This window comes from Pongo pygmaeus, chromosome 6 (genome assembly GCF_028885625.2).
Source record: "Pongo pygmaeus isolate AG05252 chromosome 6, NHGRI_mPonPyg2-v2.0_pri, whole genome shotgun sequence".
Classification (NCBI taxonomy): domain Eukaryota; kingdom Metazoa; phylum Chordata; class Mammalia; order Primates; family Hominidae; genus Pongo; species Pongo pygmaeus.
Genome location: NC_072379.2, coordinates 116,482,444 through 116,504,988, shown reverse-complemented (window position 1 = coordinate 116,504,988; position 22,545 = coordinate 116,482,444). Strand labels below are relative to the sequence as shown.

The 22,545-nt window shown below is 40.6% G+C and overlaps 1 protein-coding gene across 4 annotated transcripts in view; it reads left to right on the top strand.

Annotated features, from left to right (window-relative positions):
* CTTNBP2 (cortactin binding protein 2) overlaps nt 1-22,545 on the top strand; it is a 175,017-nt gene that overhangs the window by 100,887 nt on the left and 51,585 nt on the right. For all 4 annotated transcript variants that reach the window (XM_054496022.2, XM_054496024.2, XM_063667792.1 and 1 more), the window contains 2 exons: nt 498-752; nt 11,040-11,157. In XM_054496022.2, the coding sequence (XP_054351997.1) occupies nt 498-752; nt 11,040-11,157 (373 nt within the window). The remainder of the gene's footprint in view (nt 1-497; nt 753-11,039; nt 11,158-22,545) is intronic.

Below are 22,545 nucleotides of genomic sequence, written 5' to 3'. Positions count from 1 at the left end.
ATTTAGGATCTTTCCTTCTGGGGTGGTTGGCATAAAATTTTAAGATCACAGAGTTAGGTCAGTGCCTTATAAGTAAAACTGGCTTATAACTGCATTCTTTCAGTACTCTACTAATAACATTATTCTTGCATATAAATTTTTTAATCCCTTTAAGCTAAAGTTGATTCTCTTTCATAGTATTAAATTGAGATTTTGATTTACCGTACATAATGCTCAGTTATGCCCTGGACAGTACCTGCTCACCCCAAATGGTTAACTGGTAGGTAGAAATGATTACAAAATAGCAAACATGAGTTATAGCAGTTGGAAATATTGTTAACTGACAGGGGTCAGAGAACTTTACCCAGCTCATCAGTGATGATGTTCAGGATTGGAATGCCTGCTTTTCCCAGCTCAGTGGTCCATGCCCAAGAACATTTAGAAGTGAACTTTCAATAACATTATCCTTGACATTAATGTTGTTATCAACCCTTTCCCCCTGGTCATTTTATTTTCAGGATGGCTGGACACCAGTTCACGCAGCTGTGGACACTGGTAATGTGGACAGCCTCAAGCTTCTTATGTACCACAGAATACCAGCTCGTGGAAATTCTTTCAATGAGGAGGAGTCTGAGTCAAGTGTCTTTGACTTGGATGGAGGAGAAGACAGTCCTGAAGGCATATCCAAGCCTGTTATTCCCGCGGACCTCATTAACCACGCCAACAGAGAAGGGTGGACTGCTGCCCACATTGCTGCTTCCAAAGGTTTTAAGGTGTGTCTTGTAGCAGCTGGCCTCATCATGCAGCTGTAATTTGATAAGCAGCAAAGTTGTCTGCTATAGCTTAAGTGTACTTAAATTGAATAATTGGAGACTGCGTGATACAATTGCAGATGTTATTTACCAATACAAATTGACATTATTCCTATGTAGTAGTTACTTATGGTCAAGGGTATGAGACTTTTAATAAAAATCATTTATTTGTAGTTTGTTAATAAGAAATATGAGGGTAATTTCAAACATTTTATCTTATCTACTATAGGAGCAAATCATTGGCATTGATTTAGTCCATTGGGTTGCTTTCTTCAGTACTAACACCATGCTGCTAGTTAGAGGCAAGGTCAGGATTCACACTTATGCTGCAGAGCTCATTCTCTTGCCCTGTACCCTCAGCTGCCAAACTTAATCCCTAACTGTGCTGTCTTACGGATATCTAAGAGGGAGCTCTAGATGCTCAGATAAAATACAGAAAGATTCTGAATATTAAAGAAATAGTATAATATAGTAGTCCATTCACTCATGTTTTTCTGATGTCAGTCACTTTAGCATTAATATGTGTTAGCAACAATAAGATATTAGGAAGTTCCTGAGTGCAAGGCACTGTGCATGCTAACATTTGCAAGGATCACTTTTGCCATTAGGTAGCTCCTAGTTCAATGGCAAGTGTGCAGGGTACAAGACAAATGTAGGACAAGAAAAGCACACACACAAAAATGAACACAAGGAGAACAGAAATGCAGTTGGAACAGTATAAAAATGCAGCAATTATGGGAAAAAGAAAGAGAATATACATATTTCAAAGGGCAGAGCTCCAGGAATGTTAGGCTCAGGCATGGCCCATTCTGGAGGAGGTCGAAATTATTTTGAGCTTTGCAAGGAGGGTTAAATTCACCATTACCACTGAGAAAGAAGAGTGGTTCAGGTGAAAGGAGCATTAAAAACAAACACATGGAAGTAGGGAGGTGGATAACAGGTCCCTATTAATTGGGATAATGGAGAGTAGTGAGAAATAAGACCTGACTGGGAGTTTCACAGCAGGGCCCAGGGCCTTCAATGACATAGCAAGGAGTTTGGTCTTAATTTACTAGTCAAAGTGAAACCATTGAAAGGTTTTGTACAAAGGAGCAAAATAATCAACTGAATAGTTTAAATAGATTAATTTAGCAACAACATCAAGAAGATTTGAGATTATGAAGAAATTGGTATCAGGAAGGGATACTACATGAAAGATGATGAGAGCAGTGGAAATAATGAGAAATATTAGGAATGCCCTAGGAATGAACATGGATTAGATGAGGGAAGTGGGGGAGCTGAATAAAAAGATAATAGCGACATTCCCAAAAAGAAGAAGGAAAAGGCATCATTTTGATCAAGAAGACAGAATGCAGTTTTAGACATGCTGAATGTAAGTGCTACGATGTGTTCATCCAGATGGAGATAGCTAAAGATGTGTATTTAGAGCTCCTAGTTGGGTAACTTCCTGTTATTGTGATCTTAGCAGAAGCTGTTCATCTTGGACTTTGGTGTTTTACAAAATGAGAAAAGGGCATGATTCAGTTCAATCTGGAGGTGTTGTTTGTTAGCAGTAGTTTTGTTGTTTTGTTTCCCCAACTTTACCCTTTGACAAAAGAGATACAAAAATTCTGGGAACTTGATTTGTATGTGTGATTTGAATGGAATGCAATAATATTTGACATAAAAGTTTTTGGGAGACAAAGATGGAAAATGTGAATAGTTTAAACTTGAATATGCACACTTAATCTAGGACTATGAATCTCTTTTGCTGTTGTAGAGGTGCATGGAAAGGGTAATTTGCAACCTGCCTCCACTCCTTTAAAAGAAAAACTCTGAATGTAATATGAAATCTTAGTGATAGGAGTGTGTTATGCCTGCACTCAGCCTAGAGGCAAAAAAAAAAAAAGAAAAACAAAACCTGAACACCCTTGATCTAGGATGTTCAGCTACTGAACTTCTCAGGCTAGGCAGAAAGGAACCCACTCCCCAGGGTGAATTACCCTTCAGTGTAGGGCAATTGTGATGCTGCTCAGCTCCTTAATTATGAATCTTTTATTAGTTCTGGTGTTTTTATGATCAAAGATGGCATTGTCATTGATTTCCACACCTCTGACATATTGTCCAAGGGAAATGTGACGTCTTTCTCCCATAGACTATGACTCTCCTGTATTCTTTTACTTTAAGAAGCACAAGATGAATTTTGGACAAGGAAAGAGAGATTTTTTTTAAGTGGGCATGACTGACAATATTCACATACTGCTAGGCTATTAATATATTTTTTAAGCCCTAGAGTGGACATTTAATCTTCTAGTCTAACCTCTCCATTTTATGATTAAGGCATTTAAACCCCAGAGGGTTTAGTAGATAAAAGTTGGGAATGAAGCCCAGATTGCCTGAGTCCATTAGTCTTTTCATTGTACCATACTTCCTTCTCCCCTAGTCAAAGATATTGGAAAATATATTTGTATCATTTGCCTAATATTTATATTCTGGCTGAGATAGTTCTTCAGGAAGTAATCCACTTATAACTAAGATATTAAGGCCAGATTTCTGAAAAAAATACAGCTCCGAGCTAGTCATTGCATTGGTAAAAAGATTCTACATTGACCACAAGTAGAGCTTAAAAACATTTTTTTCTTTAGCATATGTTTGTCTAATCTACACAGGGTAGTAGTATCATTGCTACCCAAGAAGATGACTTCAGTTTCCACATGGTTTTCAGTAGAGAATTGTGGAATTTCAGAGCTTGAAGGGACATAGCATGGCTCAGCAGTCTCCAACCTTTTTGGCAGCAGGGACCAGTTTCGTGGAAGACAATTTTTCCATGGTTGGGGGTGGGGTGGGTGGGAATGGTTTCAGGATGAAACTGTTCCACCTCATAAGGAGCATGCAACCTAGATCTTTTGCATGTGTAGTTCAGAATAGCGGTCACACTCCTATGAGAGTCTAATGCCACCGTTGATCTGACAGGAGGCGGAGCTCAGGCAGGAATGCTTGCCCACCCTCCACTCACCTCCTGCTGTGCGGCCTGGTTCCTAACAGGCCACGGACTGATACTGGTCTGTGACCAGGGGTTTGGGGACCCCTGACATAGTTCATCTAGTCAGTTTCCCTTGTGTTGTAGATGAAGAAACTAAGTCTTTATCTACAGCAAATGGGAAATGGGTAACTAATTCCTGAAGATCAAATTCCCAAATCTGTCCTTTTTCCACGTTAGCGCCTGGTCTTTTTTCCAATGGTTAAGAAATTTGTGCAGACCACCATTAAATGTCATCGGAAAACCTCTCTCTACAGCTGGCCTGACTATTCCAGAGAGGCTGCTGAACTAAGGATAAGCCTTCGTTTCCATCATTTCTTGTGAATAGACACATGAGTTTCTTAACGAAACTTCCTGTTCTGTCATGAAACCATTGACATGTTAGTTTCCTGCAACCGAAACAAATTTAGGAGATAGGATTTGAGCGGCTCTGTTGCTGAAGTTCATATACCCAGAGATTTTTTTCACTGAGGGGACTGCGTGAATTTTTGACTACAGGAGGAGGTTATACTTCTTGCTTATGTGTTGCCGAAGCCAGTGGCTTCCTGTCGCTTCTGCTTTTGCTCAGTCTCCCTGCGTGTTTTAACAAGTTGACGATTTAATGCAAACTCCTCTCTCCCTGGGCTTCCAGAACACTGCCCTTTTCTCGCTTCCTCTCCAACTTTGCTGACCAGGCTTCCTATTTGTTTTTCTGCTTTGTGTTTTTTTGGGGGGTGTGTGTGTGTTTTCACTCTAAGCAACTCCCAAGCTTTATTCTCAGCTGCCTACTCCTATTTTCTAAGAGCTTATCCAGTCTTTCAGGAGTCAGCTGTGACTCCTGCAGTAACTGGTCCCAAACCCATATCTCCATATCTGCCTTTTTACTTGTCCTCCAAACATTCATCTCCAGCATCCTGGAGGTCATCTCTGGGCAGGCCCACTGTCCTCTGATCAGGTGGTAGCCCTCTTGTTACCTACTTTAGATCATTTTTATGTGTTAGGATTGCGATCTGCCTGATGCATTGTTAGCTTTTAGCCATATGAGAGTCAGACGTTTCCACTCACACTGTAGCAGCCACCTCGGTCCCCCAGGAGGTCTCCATGAGGTATGTGCAGAGGTCCACATGACGCCCCAACATTTGGATTCCATCTTCCTAGGAATTGGATGCAACAGGAACAAGATAATAGAAGTCACTAAAGTTATTCATTGTCGCATGGAGTTGGGTAGCTAGTTTAGAAAAGAGAAAATTAGATAAGGTGCCTGCGAAAGGCACAAAGTCATTGGAACTATATTTTAATCATGATAAATAGAAATCTGTTCTTTGAACTCTGTTGTAATGCTTTTGATTATCTATGATTATTTCCTTTTTTCTATTAATTTTTTAAAAAATTGTTCTGGAAAATGCCTTTTTATACTCATTCCCTGTAATGTTCAGTGAAGAGTACTGAATCCTTTCTTACTTTGGACAGCAATGACTGGCAGAACCCTAAAGGGAATGTAAACTTGGCTGCCCAGGGACACGCTCCACCTCTCATCCAAGACATGGGCCATCCAGTGTTTCCCACCAACACCTTTCGTGGATCTGGGTTTTGATCCTTTTTCTTGTCACTCTGAACTTTCTCACTTGAATGATCTTGTTGATCCGCAGAATATAATCTATAGGGATTCTAAAATCTCATCTCTAGCCCTACTTAAGCATTTTCTGAGTCTGTCTAAGCAGGTCCTTTCCTTGGTAACCAGTGAACAAACTTACCAGTTTTCTCAGTACAAGCTGTTTATGCCTGTCATCCCAGTGTAATTATTAACAGTGCCCCCTTTTACTCAATAATGTGTTCCAGTTTAAACAGTTATAGGGTAATCCTGTTGGGGACCACATTCACTTTTGCTTCCACCAGACAGCTCCCTTCTAGCACATTATTGGGCCCTAATGTTTATGCTTCTTGGCCAATCTGCTGCAATTCTTGCTTCTCCTCTCTTACTTCAATAGCATCACCTGGCATTTGTTTACTTGCCCCATCTTCCTAACTTAAAGAACTCAAATGATCAACACGACTCTTGATTTACTCTTTTACGAATAAATTTTGAATACCTTGCCTCCTCCATAGTCTTGTCAGCGCTGCCCTAAGGGAGCCCTCATCATCTGCTGTCTGGTCACATTCACAGTACTGCCGTGGTCTCATCATGTTTGGTCTCTCTGCTTCCCTTACATTGCCATGTGAGGGGCCTTTCTAACAGGTGAACATGGTGATGAAATTACCTGCTTCATGTCTTCCCAAGCCTCACTTCCAGGGCAGGGATGCCTATCATGACAGTCAAGTCCCTTCCTGATCTGGCCTTGGTCTGCTCCCCTAGGCACACTTCTGTCTCCTTCCTTAGTGCGTGTTAGGCTTTCACCACGCATGACCGGCCAATGTGCAAACATACTGTGCTCTCTCCCCTCCCTGCTGCTGCCATTACCTCAAATGGCCTCTTCTCCTGTCCTGACCCCTCTCTGCCTGGAAAACATTTCAGCTTGTCTTGGCTTCTTGGAGTTAGGTGTTCCCAGGATACCTCTCCACACTTTGCTTAGAGTGCGTGTACTTTATTGTAATTGTTTGCATGCTTCTCTGCCTCTGCATCTCCTCTGAACAGTTACTTTTTAATCCTTATATATACCGTGTCCAGCAGAGCCTGTGGCCCAAAAGTACTAAATGTTTGCTGAGTCAGTAAGAGAATGGACTACTATATTTTTCTTAACTGGTCTCCTTGCTGTCACTCTCATCCTTTCCAATGTAATCTTTCAGTACAACAATTGCTTTTCAGAACAGAGCTGAACATGGCACTTTCCTTCCCAAACACATCCTCATGCCTACGGAAAAGCAAGCAAAGTGCATAGCACTCAGCCCTTCACAGCTGACAGCAGCCAACTTCATCTTTGACCATGCACACCTAACTCTACCTTCTTGCTCATGTCGTTATTTCCCACGTTAACAGCTTCCGTCTCCCCAGCCCTGTAAAGCAGCAGTTACACCCCAAGGTTGTTCTCAGCACTTGAGCTGGGCTTTAAACATATAATTGCAAACTTTTTTCACTTTCTTTCCCTCTGCTCAATCTCAAACTCTTGGCTCCCTGCTCTGACTTTGATTTTTATCTCTAGCTCTCTGGACTTGGGGTTTCTACTGAATTTCCTGGGCACTGGTACCTTGCTTCTCAGCTCTGCCTAAAGGAGCCTGGCACTTCCCTCACCCCTCAACCTCTCCTCTGTCCTTGGTCCATAGTAACAGATCCGTCTGTTTCAGCTGGACCCATGGGCATCCAGAATAAATACAGCATTCTCCAGTCCCCATTGCAGGGAACTATGGCCAAATACTTGAGTTCTGGCAAGTGGAATGTGAGTGCATGTGAAAGCTGAGGCCTAAACTACTTCTTTAAAAGGTCTCTGTTATAGCAGATGTCTCTGTATCCTGATAGGAATTTAGCTTAAACTCATCCATCTAGATCCCTGTCTCCGTATCACTTGGGTAGGACATCCTGCCCAGTTTAGGGCCCCTGGGACTCTATTTCCAGAAGCAGGGACTGGGATCACAGCATTTGTCCTCTTCACACAACCCCATTCAACAAGGAGAGAGTGTAGATACTTCTCTCCCTCTTTACCTCCTCCTGCTCCTCCATAAAGTAAAACTGTACTCATTGCTTCACCAGCCCCTTTTCTGAGTGTATCAGGACATGTTGCACTCCTCCCTGAGACATGCAACTGCTCTACCTTATTCACCATCAGGACCCTTAGCCCTCATAATAGCCCCTGGCCCAAAGGGGCTTTGTGCCTTACTTATAAAGTTGTTGTGTGGGCTAAACGAACACTGAATACTTGCAAAGTGTGGAATGTGCCTGGAACTTAGTATGTGCTCAAATAGTTGTTGTAGCTGTTGTTGTTAAGTGTCAGTGGGGCCAAAGTTTTCACTTTGATTGAGTTCCCCATGCAGCCAGCACACACTGCAGAATTTACACTTGTAGTAGTGTTTGGCTATGTGCTACCCTCATGGGGACTGACATTCATGCTTCCTTAAAGAGAAAGTCACTGCTTATGTTCTGACCCGCTGACCTACCTGAATGTAATAAAAATTAGAAATAACCTACTTTGAAGGCCAGAAATAAAAGACTCTCAGTTCAGGAGTATTGCAAACTTGTGTTACCCCTTTTATCATTTCTGTTTGTAATCTGAAGTAACAACACTTAAATTGTCTTGAGATTAGTGACATTTGTTATGTGCTGTAGTACCTCACCAGTTAACTGGATATTTGGACTGTTTTCTAGCTGGTGATGATGATGTTGATTATAGTAATAATAATAGCTACTAATAAATATTGGAAGTTTAGTACAGGCCAAGAATATAAGAACTTTGTGTGCACTTTCATTTAAGTCACGTTAGCCTTTTGAGATATAGATACTTGAAATACAGATAGAGAAATGAAAGCAGGAAAATGTTAAATGATTCAGCAACAGTGGTAGATAGAGTCATTTTGGTTGGCAGGATTAGAATCCAGGTCTGCTGTGGCTCTTACCTACATTTACTGCAAGTTCTAACTTGCAAAATAAATGTGTGATTTTTGTCATTTATCATCTTGAAAATTCACTAATTTTAGTTCTCAGATTGCTTCCTATTTAAGTTTCTAATTAGAGTTCATTTCTAAATCAACATTATCTTATTCATTTACTGATTTTGTCCAAATTAGTAATAACAAATTGATATGAATTGACATTTATTTATCTGACTTTGTTTTCTGTTAATTTCTTAGCTTAGCAATTTCTTAAATCTGAACTGTAGACCTATGAAAGCCAGACTTCCAGACTTTTCTTTAAGATTTACTTTTTTAATGGCCACATAATAATTGTACAGACTGCCAGACTTAAATGGCAAGTTTTAGAGAGATCCCTCTAACCTGAACAGGGCCAGGCAGGGAGAAACAAATGTCCTAGTTGCTTCCCTTTGCAAGCAGGCAGATTTTCTTTTCTCAGGAAACGCAAGGCCCAGTGTCCTATCCTTCCACCATCCAAAAAGGTTCTGTCTGTCGTCTTTACCTTCATAGCAGCACTGGCTTCCTGTTAAAGTTTCACTGAATTGGTGGTTTCTGCTTACTTTTTTGTTTTTCTTTCTGGCCCTTAGGGACTCACTGTACTTTCTAGCGAACTCATTATTGCATTTAAAAGTATGTTTCAGAGGCAACATGAAGCAACTGGAACTCATGTTTACTCCTTGTGGAAGTGCATATTGGTGTAGGCACTTTTGAAAGCTGTTTGCAGTATGGACTAACGTAGAACATGTGCATGCCCTGTGCACAGCAGTCCAGCTCTACTATATACTGAACACCAAACACGTGTCCACCACAGGACATGTACTAGAATGTTTATAGCAGAACACAAATGTTCATCAACAAAAGAATGGATAAGTAAATTATGGTATACCATAATGGAATATAATGGAATCCCATATAGTAATCATTTTTTAATGAAGACGAATTCTGACTACGCCCAACACATGGATGAATCTTAGAGACATTATATTGAATGAAAGAAGCCAAATATAAAAATGCACCTACATACAGTATGATTCCATTTATATAGAGTTCACAAATAGACCAAACCAATCTCTAATATTAGAAATCAGATAGTAGTTGCCTCTGGCAGGGAGGGAGGAGTTAATTGTTGAGATGGAGTACAAAAGGGGCTTCCAAAGTGCTCCTTCCACAAGTATGTGTGTTTTGTGATAATGCTTCAAGTTATACACTTCTGTGTGGATATTATATTTCTTTCTTTCTTTCTTTTTTTTTTTTTTTTTTTTGAGACAGAGTCTTGCTTTGTCACACAGTGGCATGATCTTGGCTCACTGCAACTTCCGCCTCCTGGGTTCAAGCGATTCTCCTGCCTCAGCCTCCAGGGTAGCTGGGATTACAGGCACCCACCACCATGTCTGGCTAATTTTTGTATTTTTAGTAGGATGGGGTTTCACCATGTTGGCCAGGCCAGGCTGGTCTGGAACTCCTGACCTCAAGTGATCCACCTGCCTTGGCCTCCCAAAGTGCTGGGATTACAGACATGAGCCACCACACCCAGCCAGATATGGTATTTCTTTTAAAAATATTTTATATTAGAAAGGAAAAAGGTATATTTTAAAATAGATGTAAGGGTGTGCTACAGAGAGGTAAGAAAAGGCTATTCAAGATGACCTGATTTAATATGTTGTTAGAACTGCAAGACAGCCCCATGCCTCCGAGTGGGTGTGTGTGTGTGCGTGTGTGTGTGTACAGGTGTGTGTGTGTGTGTGTACGTGTGTGTGTGTGTGTACGTGTGTGTGTGTGTTTAGGGGAGTGATGGGCAGGGCATTGCTTGTTTTGGTTATTAGTTCCTTTTCATGCTTTCTGGTCTATTCATTTTTCTCCTTAGCCTTGTGGGAAATTAGCCAACAAATCATCAAGTGGTAAACATTGATATAGGAGAGTTCCTTGGTAAATATCCTGATGTAATATCTTGCCATGTGCTTATTTATTAGCAAATTTATGTATATATATTGTCTCTTACTTTGCATTTGAAAAAATATGGAGGACTAAGACTTTTCAGTTCGTAGTTCTACTTTTTGAATGGAGATTTCCTTAAGCAACACAGAAGAAGAAAAAGCTGAAAAGGAAAGGTAGCATAACTTCAACATCTATAGGGAATGTTTTTCTAAAATCTCAATCAACATGATCTGCATATTTTTCAAATAAAATATGGCAAGGTAACATCTCAAATACAAATATGCTTATGAGGACTCTTAGAATTGTTAAAATTAGAGCCCTGCACTTATATTACCAGGAAAGCAGTTTATAGTCTAGAAAACAGCAAAGTACATCCCGTTATAGCAAAAGTCTTTTTGTTTTCTATTGCCAAATTACCATAAAAGGAGAATGCCTGCTGAAATTAATTTTGTTCTTAATTTCAATCTGCAGACTGAGTGATTAGCAAGCTATTTTTTTTCTTGAAACCTAAGAAGCTGTTCTGTGGAACAGTGTTATGATCCTATCATTTGCATTTAAATAAGCACTCTTTGTTTTGCATTTCTAGACATTGTTTAGTTTAATCTAAGATTAATCTGTATATTGGGGTTGATGGAATTGAAATAAGATTTATAGCTGTGAATTCTTGATTTGATTGTTATCGGCAACTGGCTTTTCCTTTGGGTTTTGCACTCAAAATTCATTTGGACTTGGAGGTAACAGAGCTCTTGTCTTTACAGAACTGCCTGGAAATCTTGTGTAGGCACAGAGGGCTTGAGCCAGAAAGAAGAGACAAGTGCAATCGGACTGTGCATGATGTTGCCACTGATGACTGCAAGCATTTGCTGGAGAATCTGAGTGAGTGATGTTCAGAGCTTATTGTTTATCTTTCCCCTATGCTGCTGGGGCCTCTGGTACAATGGGAAAAACTATTTACATGTCCTTTCTAACCTTTTTGGAGCCCTAGCTATGGCAAAAATGCTGACTATAAGTGTGATAATTAACTATTTTTCGGTGTAGAATGACTTTTTGCAGAACTAATTGCTATTCAAGTAATGCTGGCTTCTTGTATTTTACTGACCTAGGAGAGCAATCTAAATATTTATTGCGTTTTTCTTCTGACTTAGATTGTCTTTCTAGACATTAGACTGGCGGGATATGAGAAATCCCAGCTACGTACTCTGCATCAGCTGATTGTATGAGGCAGGCAAGTTGGTTGTCTCCCAGCACCTGGTCGCCTACTTTTCTATGAAGATAATTGATCATCTTTTGGGTCCCTTCCAGCTCCAAGAGTATATGCTCCTTATCATATTTTATAAAGGCTCACTTGTGGGTTTATGAGTGTGGAGTATAGACCTTACAAAACATCATGACCTCTTATATTAAGATTATCACCCAATCCATCCAGTCAGCCAGCTGTATCAGTAATTCAATTTTAGGATAAGCAAAATTTTAAAAATTGAAATAATGTTTTTATCTTCAACCTAATACATACATTCATATACTTTTATTTTGTGAAGAAAATTTCAGAATGGTAAGGAAGCATATATGCAAACTGTGTAAGTAAGTGTACTTTAATATAAAATATAAAAGAGAATCATAGAAATTCTCTTTAAACCTGAGTGGGTTTTTTTGGTTGAAAGAAGGCTTTATTTATCATTAAACTCTAGGTTTCGGGACCTTAAACTTTTGAATCACTGCTCAGTGTCTGAAACAGTGTCTTATATAGAATTTCTCTAAAATAGTTCTCTTATTACAGGCTGATGCTAACCTAATAACAAACATGGAAAACTTTCTGTTGAGCTAAAATTTTATTATGGAATGTAAATGCTATCATTTAATTATATTCCACTTTTTGATATTAAACATTTAAAACACAGAAGGAATAAATATATATAGCTATGGTATCTTAGATGTGAAAAATATGAAGCATATTGGCATGGCTGGGATAGAAGTGTGATTAGAGGTGGGGAATTGGAAGGATGAGACAGCGCAATTGATGTTTTGGGCAGTTTAATGCTCATTTCAGTAGTTTTGACCTTATGTGGCCGTCAAAGATGAGCCAATGAGATTGTTGATAGTGCATAATATGATACAAACGGTGTTTTGGAATTTTGTAGGCAGCTCTTTCTGGGACAAATCAACCTATAGAGAGTCTGGAAACAGATCAAGCATCAAAAAGTTTTAATGATGTGTCCTCAGTTGGACCAGGGTGGAGGAGAAGGAAATGGTATATAATGAGGAGAGGGATGGGAAATCCTAAAATTGAGGATTAAGGAGGACTTTATGAAATAAAAGACTGATATGGGAGACCTGAGTATAATTTCTATCTCGGACATGTTGGCAGGATTTGCAGGTGCACATCCTGTGGAAGACTGGACATTAGGTAGTGTGATTTCAGGGAAAGGGCATCTGAATCCCAGTACCCAGATGTCTGTGTAATGTCAGGCAAGGTGCTTAGCCTTCTCTCACCTCAGTCTGCTCACCTGTTAATAGGGTTAGTAATTATTCATATACCTGAGTGCAAAAGAGTGGATCGTTTCTTAAGGTCTTTCTAAGATTCCAATTCTGACAATCTGAGAGAAGTAAAAAAGACAGGATATGCATTTAGATTATGATTACTTCCATAAGGCTGATGATAAAAGCTGCGAATGCAAATGAACTATAGAAAGTAAGTGGGGCCAGGTGCGGTGGCTCACACCTGTAATCCCAGCACTTTGGGAGGCTGAGGTGAGTGAATCACCTGAGGTCAGGAGTTCGAGACCAGCCTGACCAACATAGGGAAACCCCGTCTCTACTAAAAAATACAAAATCATCTGGGTATGGTGGCATATACCTGTAATTCCAGCTACTCAGGAGGCTGAGGCAGGAGAATCGCTTGAACCCAGGAGGCAGAGGTTGCAGTGAGCCAAGATGGCGCCACTGCACTGCAGCCTGGGTGACAGAGTGAGACTCCATCTCAAAAAAAAAAAAAAAAAAAAAAAAGAGAAACTGAAGAACAGAATATGTCAAAGAAGAAAAAAGATGCACAATTATTTTCATTTATTCGACAAACTACTCCTCGCCTAAGCACATAGCTGGAAGCACTCTTGCATGTGTGTACCAGGAGACATATGAAAATGTGTGTTGCAGCATTGTATATAATACTAGAAAACTGAAAGCACTCTAAATGGAAATCTATTAGGGAATGGATAAATAGAATAAAGTGTAGAAAATTCATATTTTAAAGGTACCAAGTAGCAGTTAAAAAATTTTATCTATATAAATCACCTGAAATACATTAAAAAAATGTTGAGTGAAGAAGTCAGTTATAAAAGGACACATAATATAAAACCATCTGTGTAAAAGTTTAAAAATACAACTCCAAGCCTATATTTGTTGTAAGTACCACTAAATGAGGCAAAGTGTAAAAATATGCATAGGGGAGGTAAGAGCTTCCCTGTGGAAGATTTAAGTGAAAATTGAAGAAGAGCTGAGCCAAGAAAGAGTGGAAAATAGAGCCATTCCAGGTGAACTAGCAGCATATCTGGAGGCACTGAAGGGGATGTGCTTTGGAGTCTTTACAGGTATTTAGCTATATCTGCAGTGCTGGGGAGAGGAGGGAGATAAGTATGGGAAGTCTAGAGTCAGGTCATAAAAGGCCTTGTATTCCTTTTGACTCAATCTTCCGTGTAAGTTTTGATGCAATCCTGTGGACATGAATGAACAATTGAATGATTGTAAGTGAGGAAGTAAGAGGTAGGTAATGGGAAAATAATTGTCTTGATCTTGATACACAGGGTACCATAGATGGGGAGCATGACTGGTACCTAGTAAGAGGGAAGGAGGCCTCAACAAGCCAGGGAGTCACAAGGCTGGAGAACAGGGTCATGGTTCAAGTCATAGGTGTGCTATGAGACAGGAATGATATATAGGGTGAGGGGGAAAGCAAACTGAAGGCCAAGCCCAGAGAAACTCCCATTTTTAGGTCAGAAAATATTTTTAAAAAATTACTCTAAAAGAAGATTGGGAAATAGGAAGGAAAAGAGCCAAAAAATAATGGTGTATGGTCAGGCATGGTGGCTCATGCCTGTAATCCGAGCATTTGAGGAGGCTGAGGCAGGAGGATTCCTTGAGCCCAGGAGTTCAAGACCTGGGCAACATGGGCAGTCTGGGCAACATGGCAAAACTCCATCTCTTCAAAAAATAAAAATAAATTGCCAGGCATGGTGGCACGTGCCTGTAGTCCCAACTGTTCTCTACCCCGTGGGTGCTGAGGTGAGAGGATTTCCTGAGCCAGGGAGGTCGAGGCTGCAGTGAGACAAGGTGGCACCACTGCCCTCCAGCCTGGGTGACAGAGAAAGACCCCATCTCAAAAAAAAAAAAGAAGGAGAAGAAAAAGAAAACAATGCTGTAATTGGATTCAAGTTAGGAGACCTTTCCAACAGGAAGAATTAATTTAATAGTATCACATTCCCTAGACTGTAAGGGTTAAAAAGAGTTGATTGCATTTGGCAAATAGAAGTTACTGCTAACAGGGAGACAAGTTTCGTGCAGTTACATAGACAGAAGCTGATTATTTTAAGCTGAGAATAACATGGGAAGACAGTGGAAAAAATCTCTGGTAGAATAGTTTTCTTCATCCATTGAAGAAACACCTTTTTATTAATTCATTGAACATATGCTTATTGAGCTGCTCTTGTGCCAGTCACTATCTTAGCCACTTGATGGAAGTCAGAAAATTTTTAAGAAGATTGTTCTCATCCTAAAGTTTATAGTCTAACATTAAGAGATAAAATGGAGGTGAGGAGCCAAGATGGCCGAATAGGAACAGCTCCGGTCTACAGCTCCCAGCGCGAGCGACGCAGAAGACGGGTGATTTCTGCATTTCCATCTGAGGTACCGTGTTCATCTCACTAGGGAGTGCCAGACAGTGGGCGCAGGTCAGTGGGTGAGCGCACCGTGCGCCAGCCGAAGCAGGGGCGAGGCATTGCCTCACTCGGGAAGCGCAAGGGGTCAGGGAGTTCCCCTTCCAGAGGTGACAGACGGCACCTGGAAAATCGGGCCACTCCCACGCGAATACTGTGCTTTTCCGACGGGCTTAGGAAACGGTGCCCCAGGAGAGTATAGCCCGCACCTGGCTCAGAGGGCCCTACGCCCACGGAGTCTCGCTGATTGCTAGCACAGCAGTCTGAGATCAAGCAGCAAGTCGGCAGCGAGGCTGGGGGAGGGGCGCCCGCCATTGCCCAGGCTCGCTTAGGTAAACAAAGCAGCCTGGAAGCTTGAACTGGGTGGAGCCCACCACAGCTCAAGGAGGCCTGCCTGCCTCTGTAGGCTCCACCTCTGGGGGCAGGGCACAGACAAACAAAAAGACAGCAGTAACCTCTGCAGACTTAAATGTCCCTGTCTGACAGCTGTGAGGAGAGCAGTGGTTCTCCCAGCACGCAGCTGGAGATCTGAGAACGGGCTGACTGCCTCCTCAAGTGGGTCCCTGACCCCTGACCCCCGAGCAGCCTAACTGGGAGGCACCCCCCAGCAGGGGCAGACTGACACCTCACACGGCCGGCCAGGTACTCCAACAGACCTGCAGCTGAGGGTCCTGTCTGTTAGAAGGAAAACTAACAGAAAGGACATCCACACCAAAAACCCATCTGTACATCACCATCATCAAAGACCAAAAGTAGATAAAACCACAAAGATGGGGAAAAAACAGAGCAGAAAAACTGGAAACTCTAAAAACCAGAGTACCTCTCCTCCTCCAAAGGAACGCAGTTCCTCACCAGCAACGGAACAAAGCTGGACGGAGAATGACTTTGACGAACTGAGAGAAGAAGGCTTCAGACGATCAAATTACTCCGAGCTACGGGAGGATATTCAATCCAAAGGCAAAGAAGTTGAAAACTTTGAAAAAAATTTAGAAGAATGTATAACTAGAATAACCAATACAGAGAAGTGCTTAAAGGAGCTGATGGAGCTGAAAACCAAGGCTCGAGAACTACGTGAAGAATGCAGAAGCCTCAGGAGCCGATGCGATCAAATGGAAGAAAGGGTATCAGCCCTGGAAGATGAAATGAATGAAATGAAGCGAGAAGGGAAGTTTAGAGAAAAAAGAATAAAAAGAAACGAGCAAAGCCTCCAAGAAATGTGGGACTATGTGAAAAGACCAAATCTACGTCTGATTGGTGTACCTGAAAGTGATGGGGAGAATGGAAACAAGTTGGAAAACACTCTGCAGGATATTATCCAGGAGAACTTCCCCAATCTAGCAAGGCAGGCCAACATTCAGATTCAGGAAATACAGAGAACGCCACAAAGATACTCTTCGAGAAGAGCAACTCCAAGACACATAATTGTCAGATTCACCAAAGTTGAAATGAAGGAAAAAATGTTAAGGGCAGCCAGAGAGAAAGGACGGGTTACCATCAAAGGGAAGCCCATCAGACTAACAGCGGATCTCTCGGCAGAAACCCTACAAGCCAGAAGAGAGTGGGGGCCAATATTCAACATTCTTAAAGAAAAGAATTTTCAACCCAGAATTTCATATCCTGCCAAACTAAGCTTCATAAGTGAAGGAGAAATAAAATACTTTACAGACAAGCAAATGCTGAGAGATTTTGTCACCACCAGGCCTGCCCTAAAAGAGCTCTTGAAGGAAGCGCTAAACATGGAAAGGCACAACCGGTACCAGCCACTGCAAAATCATACCGAAATGTAAAGACCATTGAGACTAGGAAGAGACTGCATCAACTAACGAGCAAAACATCGAGCTAACATCATAATGACAGGATCAAATTCACACATAACAATATTAACTTTAAATGTAAATGGACTAAATGGTCCAATTAAAAGACACAGACTGGCAAATTGGATAAAGACTCAAGACCCATCAGTGTGCTGTATTCAGGAAACCCATCTCACGTGCAGAGACACACATAGGCTCAAAATAAAAGGATGGAGGAAGATCTACCAAGCAAATGGAAAACAAAAAAAGGCAGGGGTTGCAATCCTAGTCTCTGATAAAACAGACTTTAAACCAACAAAGATCAAAAGAGACAAAGAAGGCCATTACATAATGGTAAAGGGATTAATTCAACAAGAAGAGCTAACTATCCTAAATATATATGCACCCAATACAGGAGCACCCAGATTCATAAAGCAAGTCCTGAGTGACCTACAAAGAGACTTAGACTCCCACACATTAATAATGGGAGACTTTAACACCCCACTGTCAACATTAGACAGATCAACGAGACAGAAAGTCAGCAAGGATACCCAGGAATTGAACTCAGCTCTGCACCAAGCAGACCTAATAGACATCTACAGAACTCTCCACCCCAAATCAACAGAATATACATTTTTTTCAGCACCACACCACACCTATTCCAAAATTGACCATATCCTTGGAAGTAAAGCTCTCCTCAATAAATGTAAAAGAACAGAAATTGTGACAAACTGTCTCTCAGATCACAGTGCAATCAAGCTAGAACTCAGGATTAAGAATCTCACTCAAAACCACTCAACTACGTGGAAACTGAACAACCTGCTCCTGAATGACTACTGGGTACATAACGAAATGAAGGCAGAAATAAAGATGTTCTTTGAAACCAACGAGAACCAAGACACAACATACCAGAATCTCTGGGATGCATTCAAAGCAGTGTGTAGAGGGAAATTTATAGCACTAAATGCCCACAAGAGAAAGCAGGAAAGATCCAAAATTGACACCCTAACATCACAATTAAAAGAACTAGAAAAGCAAGAGCAAACACATTCAAAAGCTAGCAGAAGGCAAGAAATAACTAAAATCAGAGCAGAACTGAAGGAAATAGAGACACAAAAAACCCTTCAAAAAATCAATGAATCCAGGAGCTGGTTTTTTGAAAGGATCAACAAAATTGATAGACCGCTAGCAAGATTAATAAAGAAAAAAAGAGAGAAGAATCAAATAGATGCAATAAAAAATGATAAAGGGGATATCACCACCGATCCCACAGAAATACAAACTACCATCAGAGAATATTACAAACACCTCTATGCAAATAAACTAGAAAATCTAGAAGAAATGGATAAATTCCTCAACACATACACCCTCCCAAGACTAAACCAAGAAGAAGTTCAATCTCTGAATAGACCAATAACAGGAGCTGAAATTATGGCAATAATCAATAGCTTACCAACCAAAAAAAGTCCAGGACCAGATGGGTTCACAGCCGAATTCTACCAGAGGTACAAGGAGGAGCTGGTACCATTCCTTCTGAAACTATTCCAATCAATAGAAAAAGAGGGAATCCTCCCTAACTCATTTTATGAGGCCAGCATCATCCTGATACCAAAGCCTGGCAGAGACACAACAAAAAAAGAGAATTTTAGACCAATATCCTTGATGAACATTGATGCAAAAATCCTCAATAAAATACTGGCAAACAGAATCCAGCAGCACATCAAAAAGCTTATCCACCATGATCAAGTGGGCTTCATCCCTGGGATGCAAGGCTGGTTCAATATACGCAAATCAATAAATGTAATCCAGCATATAAACAGAACCAAAGACAAAAACCACATGATTATCTCAATAGATGCAGAAAAGGCCTTTGACAAAATTCAACAACCCTTCATGCTAAAAACTCTCAATAAATTAGGAATTGATGGGACGTATCTCAAAATAATAAGAGCTATTTATGACAAACCCACAGCCAATATCATACTGAATGGGCAAAAACTGAAAGCATTCCCTTTGAAAACTGGCACAAGACAGGGATGCCCTCTCTCGCCACTTCTATTCAACATAGTGTTGGAAGTTCTGGCCAGGGCAATTAGGCAGGAGAAGGAAATCAAGGGTATTCAATTAGGAAAAGAGGAAGTCAAATTGTCCCTGTTTGCAGATTACATGATAGTATATCTAGAAAACCCCATTGTCTCAGCCCAAAATCTCCTTAAGCTGATAAGCAACTTCAGCAAAGTCTCAGGATACAAAATCAATGTGCAAAAATCACAAGCATTCTTATACATCAATAACAGACAAACAGAGAGCCAAATCATGAGTGAACTCCCATTCACAATTGCTTCAAAGAGAATAAAATACCTAGGAATCCAACTTACAAGGGATGTGAAAGACCTCTTCAAGGAGAACTACAAACCACTGCTCAAGGAAATAAAAGAGGATACAAACAAATGGAAGAACATTCCATGCTCATGGGTAGGAAGAATCAATATCATGAAAATGGCCATCCTTCCCAAGGTAATTTACAGATTCAATGCCATCCCCATGAAGCTACCAATGACTTTCTTCACAGAATTGGAAAAAACTACTTTAAAGTTCATATGGAACCAAAAAAGAGCCCGCATCGCCAAGTCAATCCTAAGCCAAAAGAACAAAGCTGGAGGCATCACGCTACCTGACTTCAAACTATACTACAAGGCTACAGTAACCAAAACAGCATGGTACTGGTACCAAAACAGAGATATAGATCAATGGAACAGAACAGAGCCGTCAGAAATAATGCCACATATCTACAACCATCTGATCTTTGACAAACCTGAGAAAAACAAGAAATGGGGAAAGGATTCCCTATTTAATAAATGGTGCTGGGAAAACTGGCTAGCCATATGTAGAAAGCTGAAACTGGATCCCTTCCTTACACCTTATACAAAAATCAATTCAAGATGGATTAAAGACTTAAATGTTAGACCTAAAACCATAAAAACCCTAGAAGAAAACCTAGGCAATACCATTCAGGACATAGGCATGGGCAAGGACTTCATGTCTAAAACACCAAAAGCAATGGCAACAAAAGCCAAAATTGACAAATGGGATCTAATTAAACTAAAGAGCTTCTGCACAGCAAAGGAAACTACCATCAGAGTGAACAGGCAACCTACAAAATGGGAGAAAATTTTCGCAACCTACTCATCTGACAAAGGGCTAATATCCAGAATCTACAATGAACTCCAACAAATTTACAAGAAAAAAACAAACAACCCCATCAAAAAGTGGGCGAAGGACATGAACAGACACTTCTCAAAAGAAGACATTTATGCAGCCAAAAGACACATGAAAAAATGCTCACCATCACTGGCCATCAGAGAAATGCAAATCAAAACCACAATGAGATACCATCTCACACCATTTAGAATGGCGATCATTAAAAAGTCAGGAAACAACAGGTGCTGGAGAGGATGTGGAGAAATAGGAACACTTTTACACTGTTGGTGGGACTGTAAACTAGTTCAACCATTGTGGAAGTCAGTGTGGCGATTCCTCAGGGATCTAGAACTAGAAATTCCATTCGACCCAGCCATCCCATTACTGGGTATATACCCAAAGGACTATAAATCATGCTGCTATAAAGACACATGCACACGTATGTTTATTGCGGCTTTATTCACAATAGCAAAGACTTGGAACCAACCCAAATGTCCAACAATGATAGACTGGATTAAGAAAATGTGGCACATCTACACCATGGAATACTATGCAGCCATAAGAAATGATGAGTTCATGTCCTTTGTAGGGACATGGATGAAATTGGAAATCATCATTCTCAGTAAACTATCGCAAGAACAAAAAACCAAACACCGCATATTCTCACTCATAGGTGGGAATTGAACAATGAGAACACATGGACACAGGAAGGGGAACATCACACTTCGGGGACTGTTGTGGGTTGGGGGGAGGGGGGAGGGATAACATTGGGAGATATACCTAATGCTAGATGACGAGTTGGTGGGTGCAGTGCACCAGCATGGCACATGTATACATATGTAACTTACTGCACATTGGGCACATGTACCATAAAACCTAAAGTATAATAATAATAATAATAATAATAATTACAATAAAAGAAAAAAAAAAAAAAAAAAAAAAAAAAAAAAAAAAAAAGAGATAAAATGAACAATAAACATATGAAAAATTTATTTTTTGGCATTGTGAGGTGGTGAGATATGCTATGGAAAAGACTAAGGGGGATGAGGATTGTAAGGGTGTGTTTCAGCTTTTAAAATGGTGGCCAAGTTTGCCTCACTGATGAGACATTGAAGCCAAGGCTTGAAGGAGGTGAACAGGGCAGCTATGTGGATATCTAAGGTTCAAGGAGCTTTAGCACCAGTTGGACAGAGGCCTGAGGTAGCAGCATTCCTGTTGTGTCTGAGGAACTGCAAGGAGGGCAGGGTGACTGGGTTAAAAGGAAAGAGAAGCAGGAAGACGGGTCAGAGCAGTAGCCATTTCAGTGTTTGAGTGCAGGAGAGCAGTTACAGGGTGGAGCATGGCCTGATCTTGTTGGAATGCATAGGCCATTTTAAGAACTTAAGGTAGCCATTGCAGTGTTCGATTGTAGGAGAGATGGGATCTGATGCACATTTTAACAGTAGCACTAGCTGCTTTGTTGAGAATCAACTATAGGAAGTCACAGATAAATCAGGAACACCTGTTAGTACATGCATATGGTATTCCAGGTGAGAGACAATTATGGTGGCTCAGTGTAGGAATGCAGCAGATGAGGTGATGAGAAGGACTTGGGTTCTGGATACAGTTGAAGATAGAGTCAACAGAACTTCCTCATGGATTGAATGTGAAGTGTGAGAGAGGGAGGAGATTCATAGATAATTCAGGGTGTTCAGTCTGACCAACTGGCACGATGGAGTTGCCAGTACTTGTTAGGGGGAAAGGCTGTGAGTGAAACAGATTTTCTCATGAAGTTGGGGAGTTCGGATTTGGATGTAGGAATTTGAGATGTCTGTTAGGATATCTGTGTGGAGATGTCAGGTCAGCAGGAACTCCTGAGACGAGTGAGAGCTGGGTGAATAAATGTGAAGGTCAGCAGTCTATCAGTGATATTTAAAGTCATGGGACTGGATGAGATCACTAAGGGAATGAACATGCACAAAATAAATAGAGAAAGAAAAATAAATAGAGCCCCGAAACACACTATCATTAAGAAGTCTGGAAAAGGTGGAGAGAACAACAAAGGAACAACATTAAAGGGCGACCAAGGAGGTACAGGAGATCCAGGAGGGGTATATCAAGGAGCAAAGGGAGATCACTTCTGTCAGATACTGTGGATAAGTAAGATGACTGAGAGTCAGAAAATGGAAAATAAATAATCCAGCAGTTGGTTAGTTAATGGAAAAATCTAAGTTTAAGAAGAGGATCATATAAACACATGTTGTTTTAAAACATTTTAATTTTAAAGCATACAAAGGAATTTTTTACCAAAGTTTAGATAGGGGTCTTTAGTATAGGTTCTACTAATTAAAATTTCACATACTCTT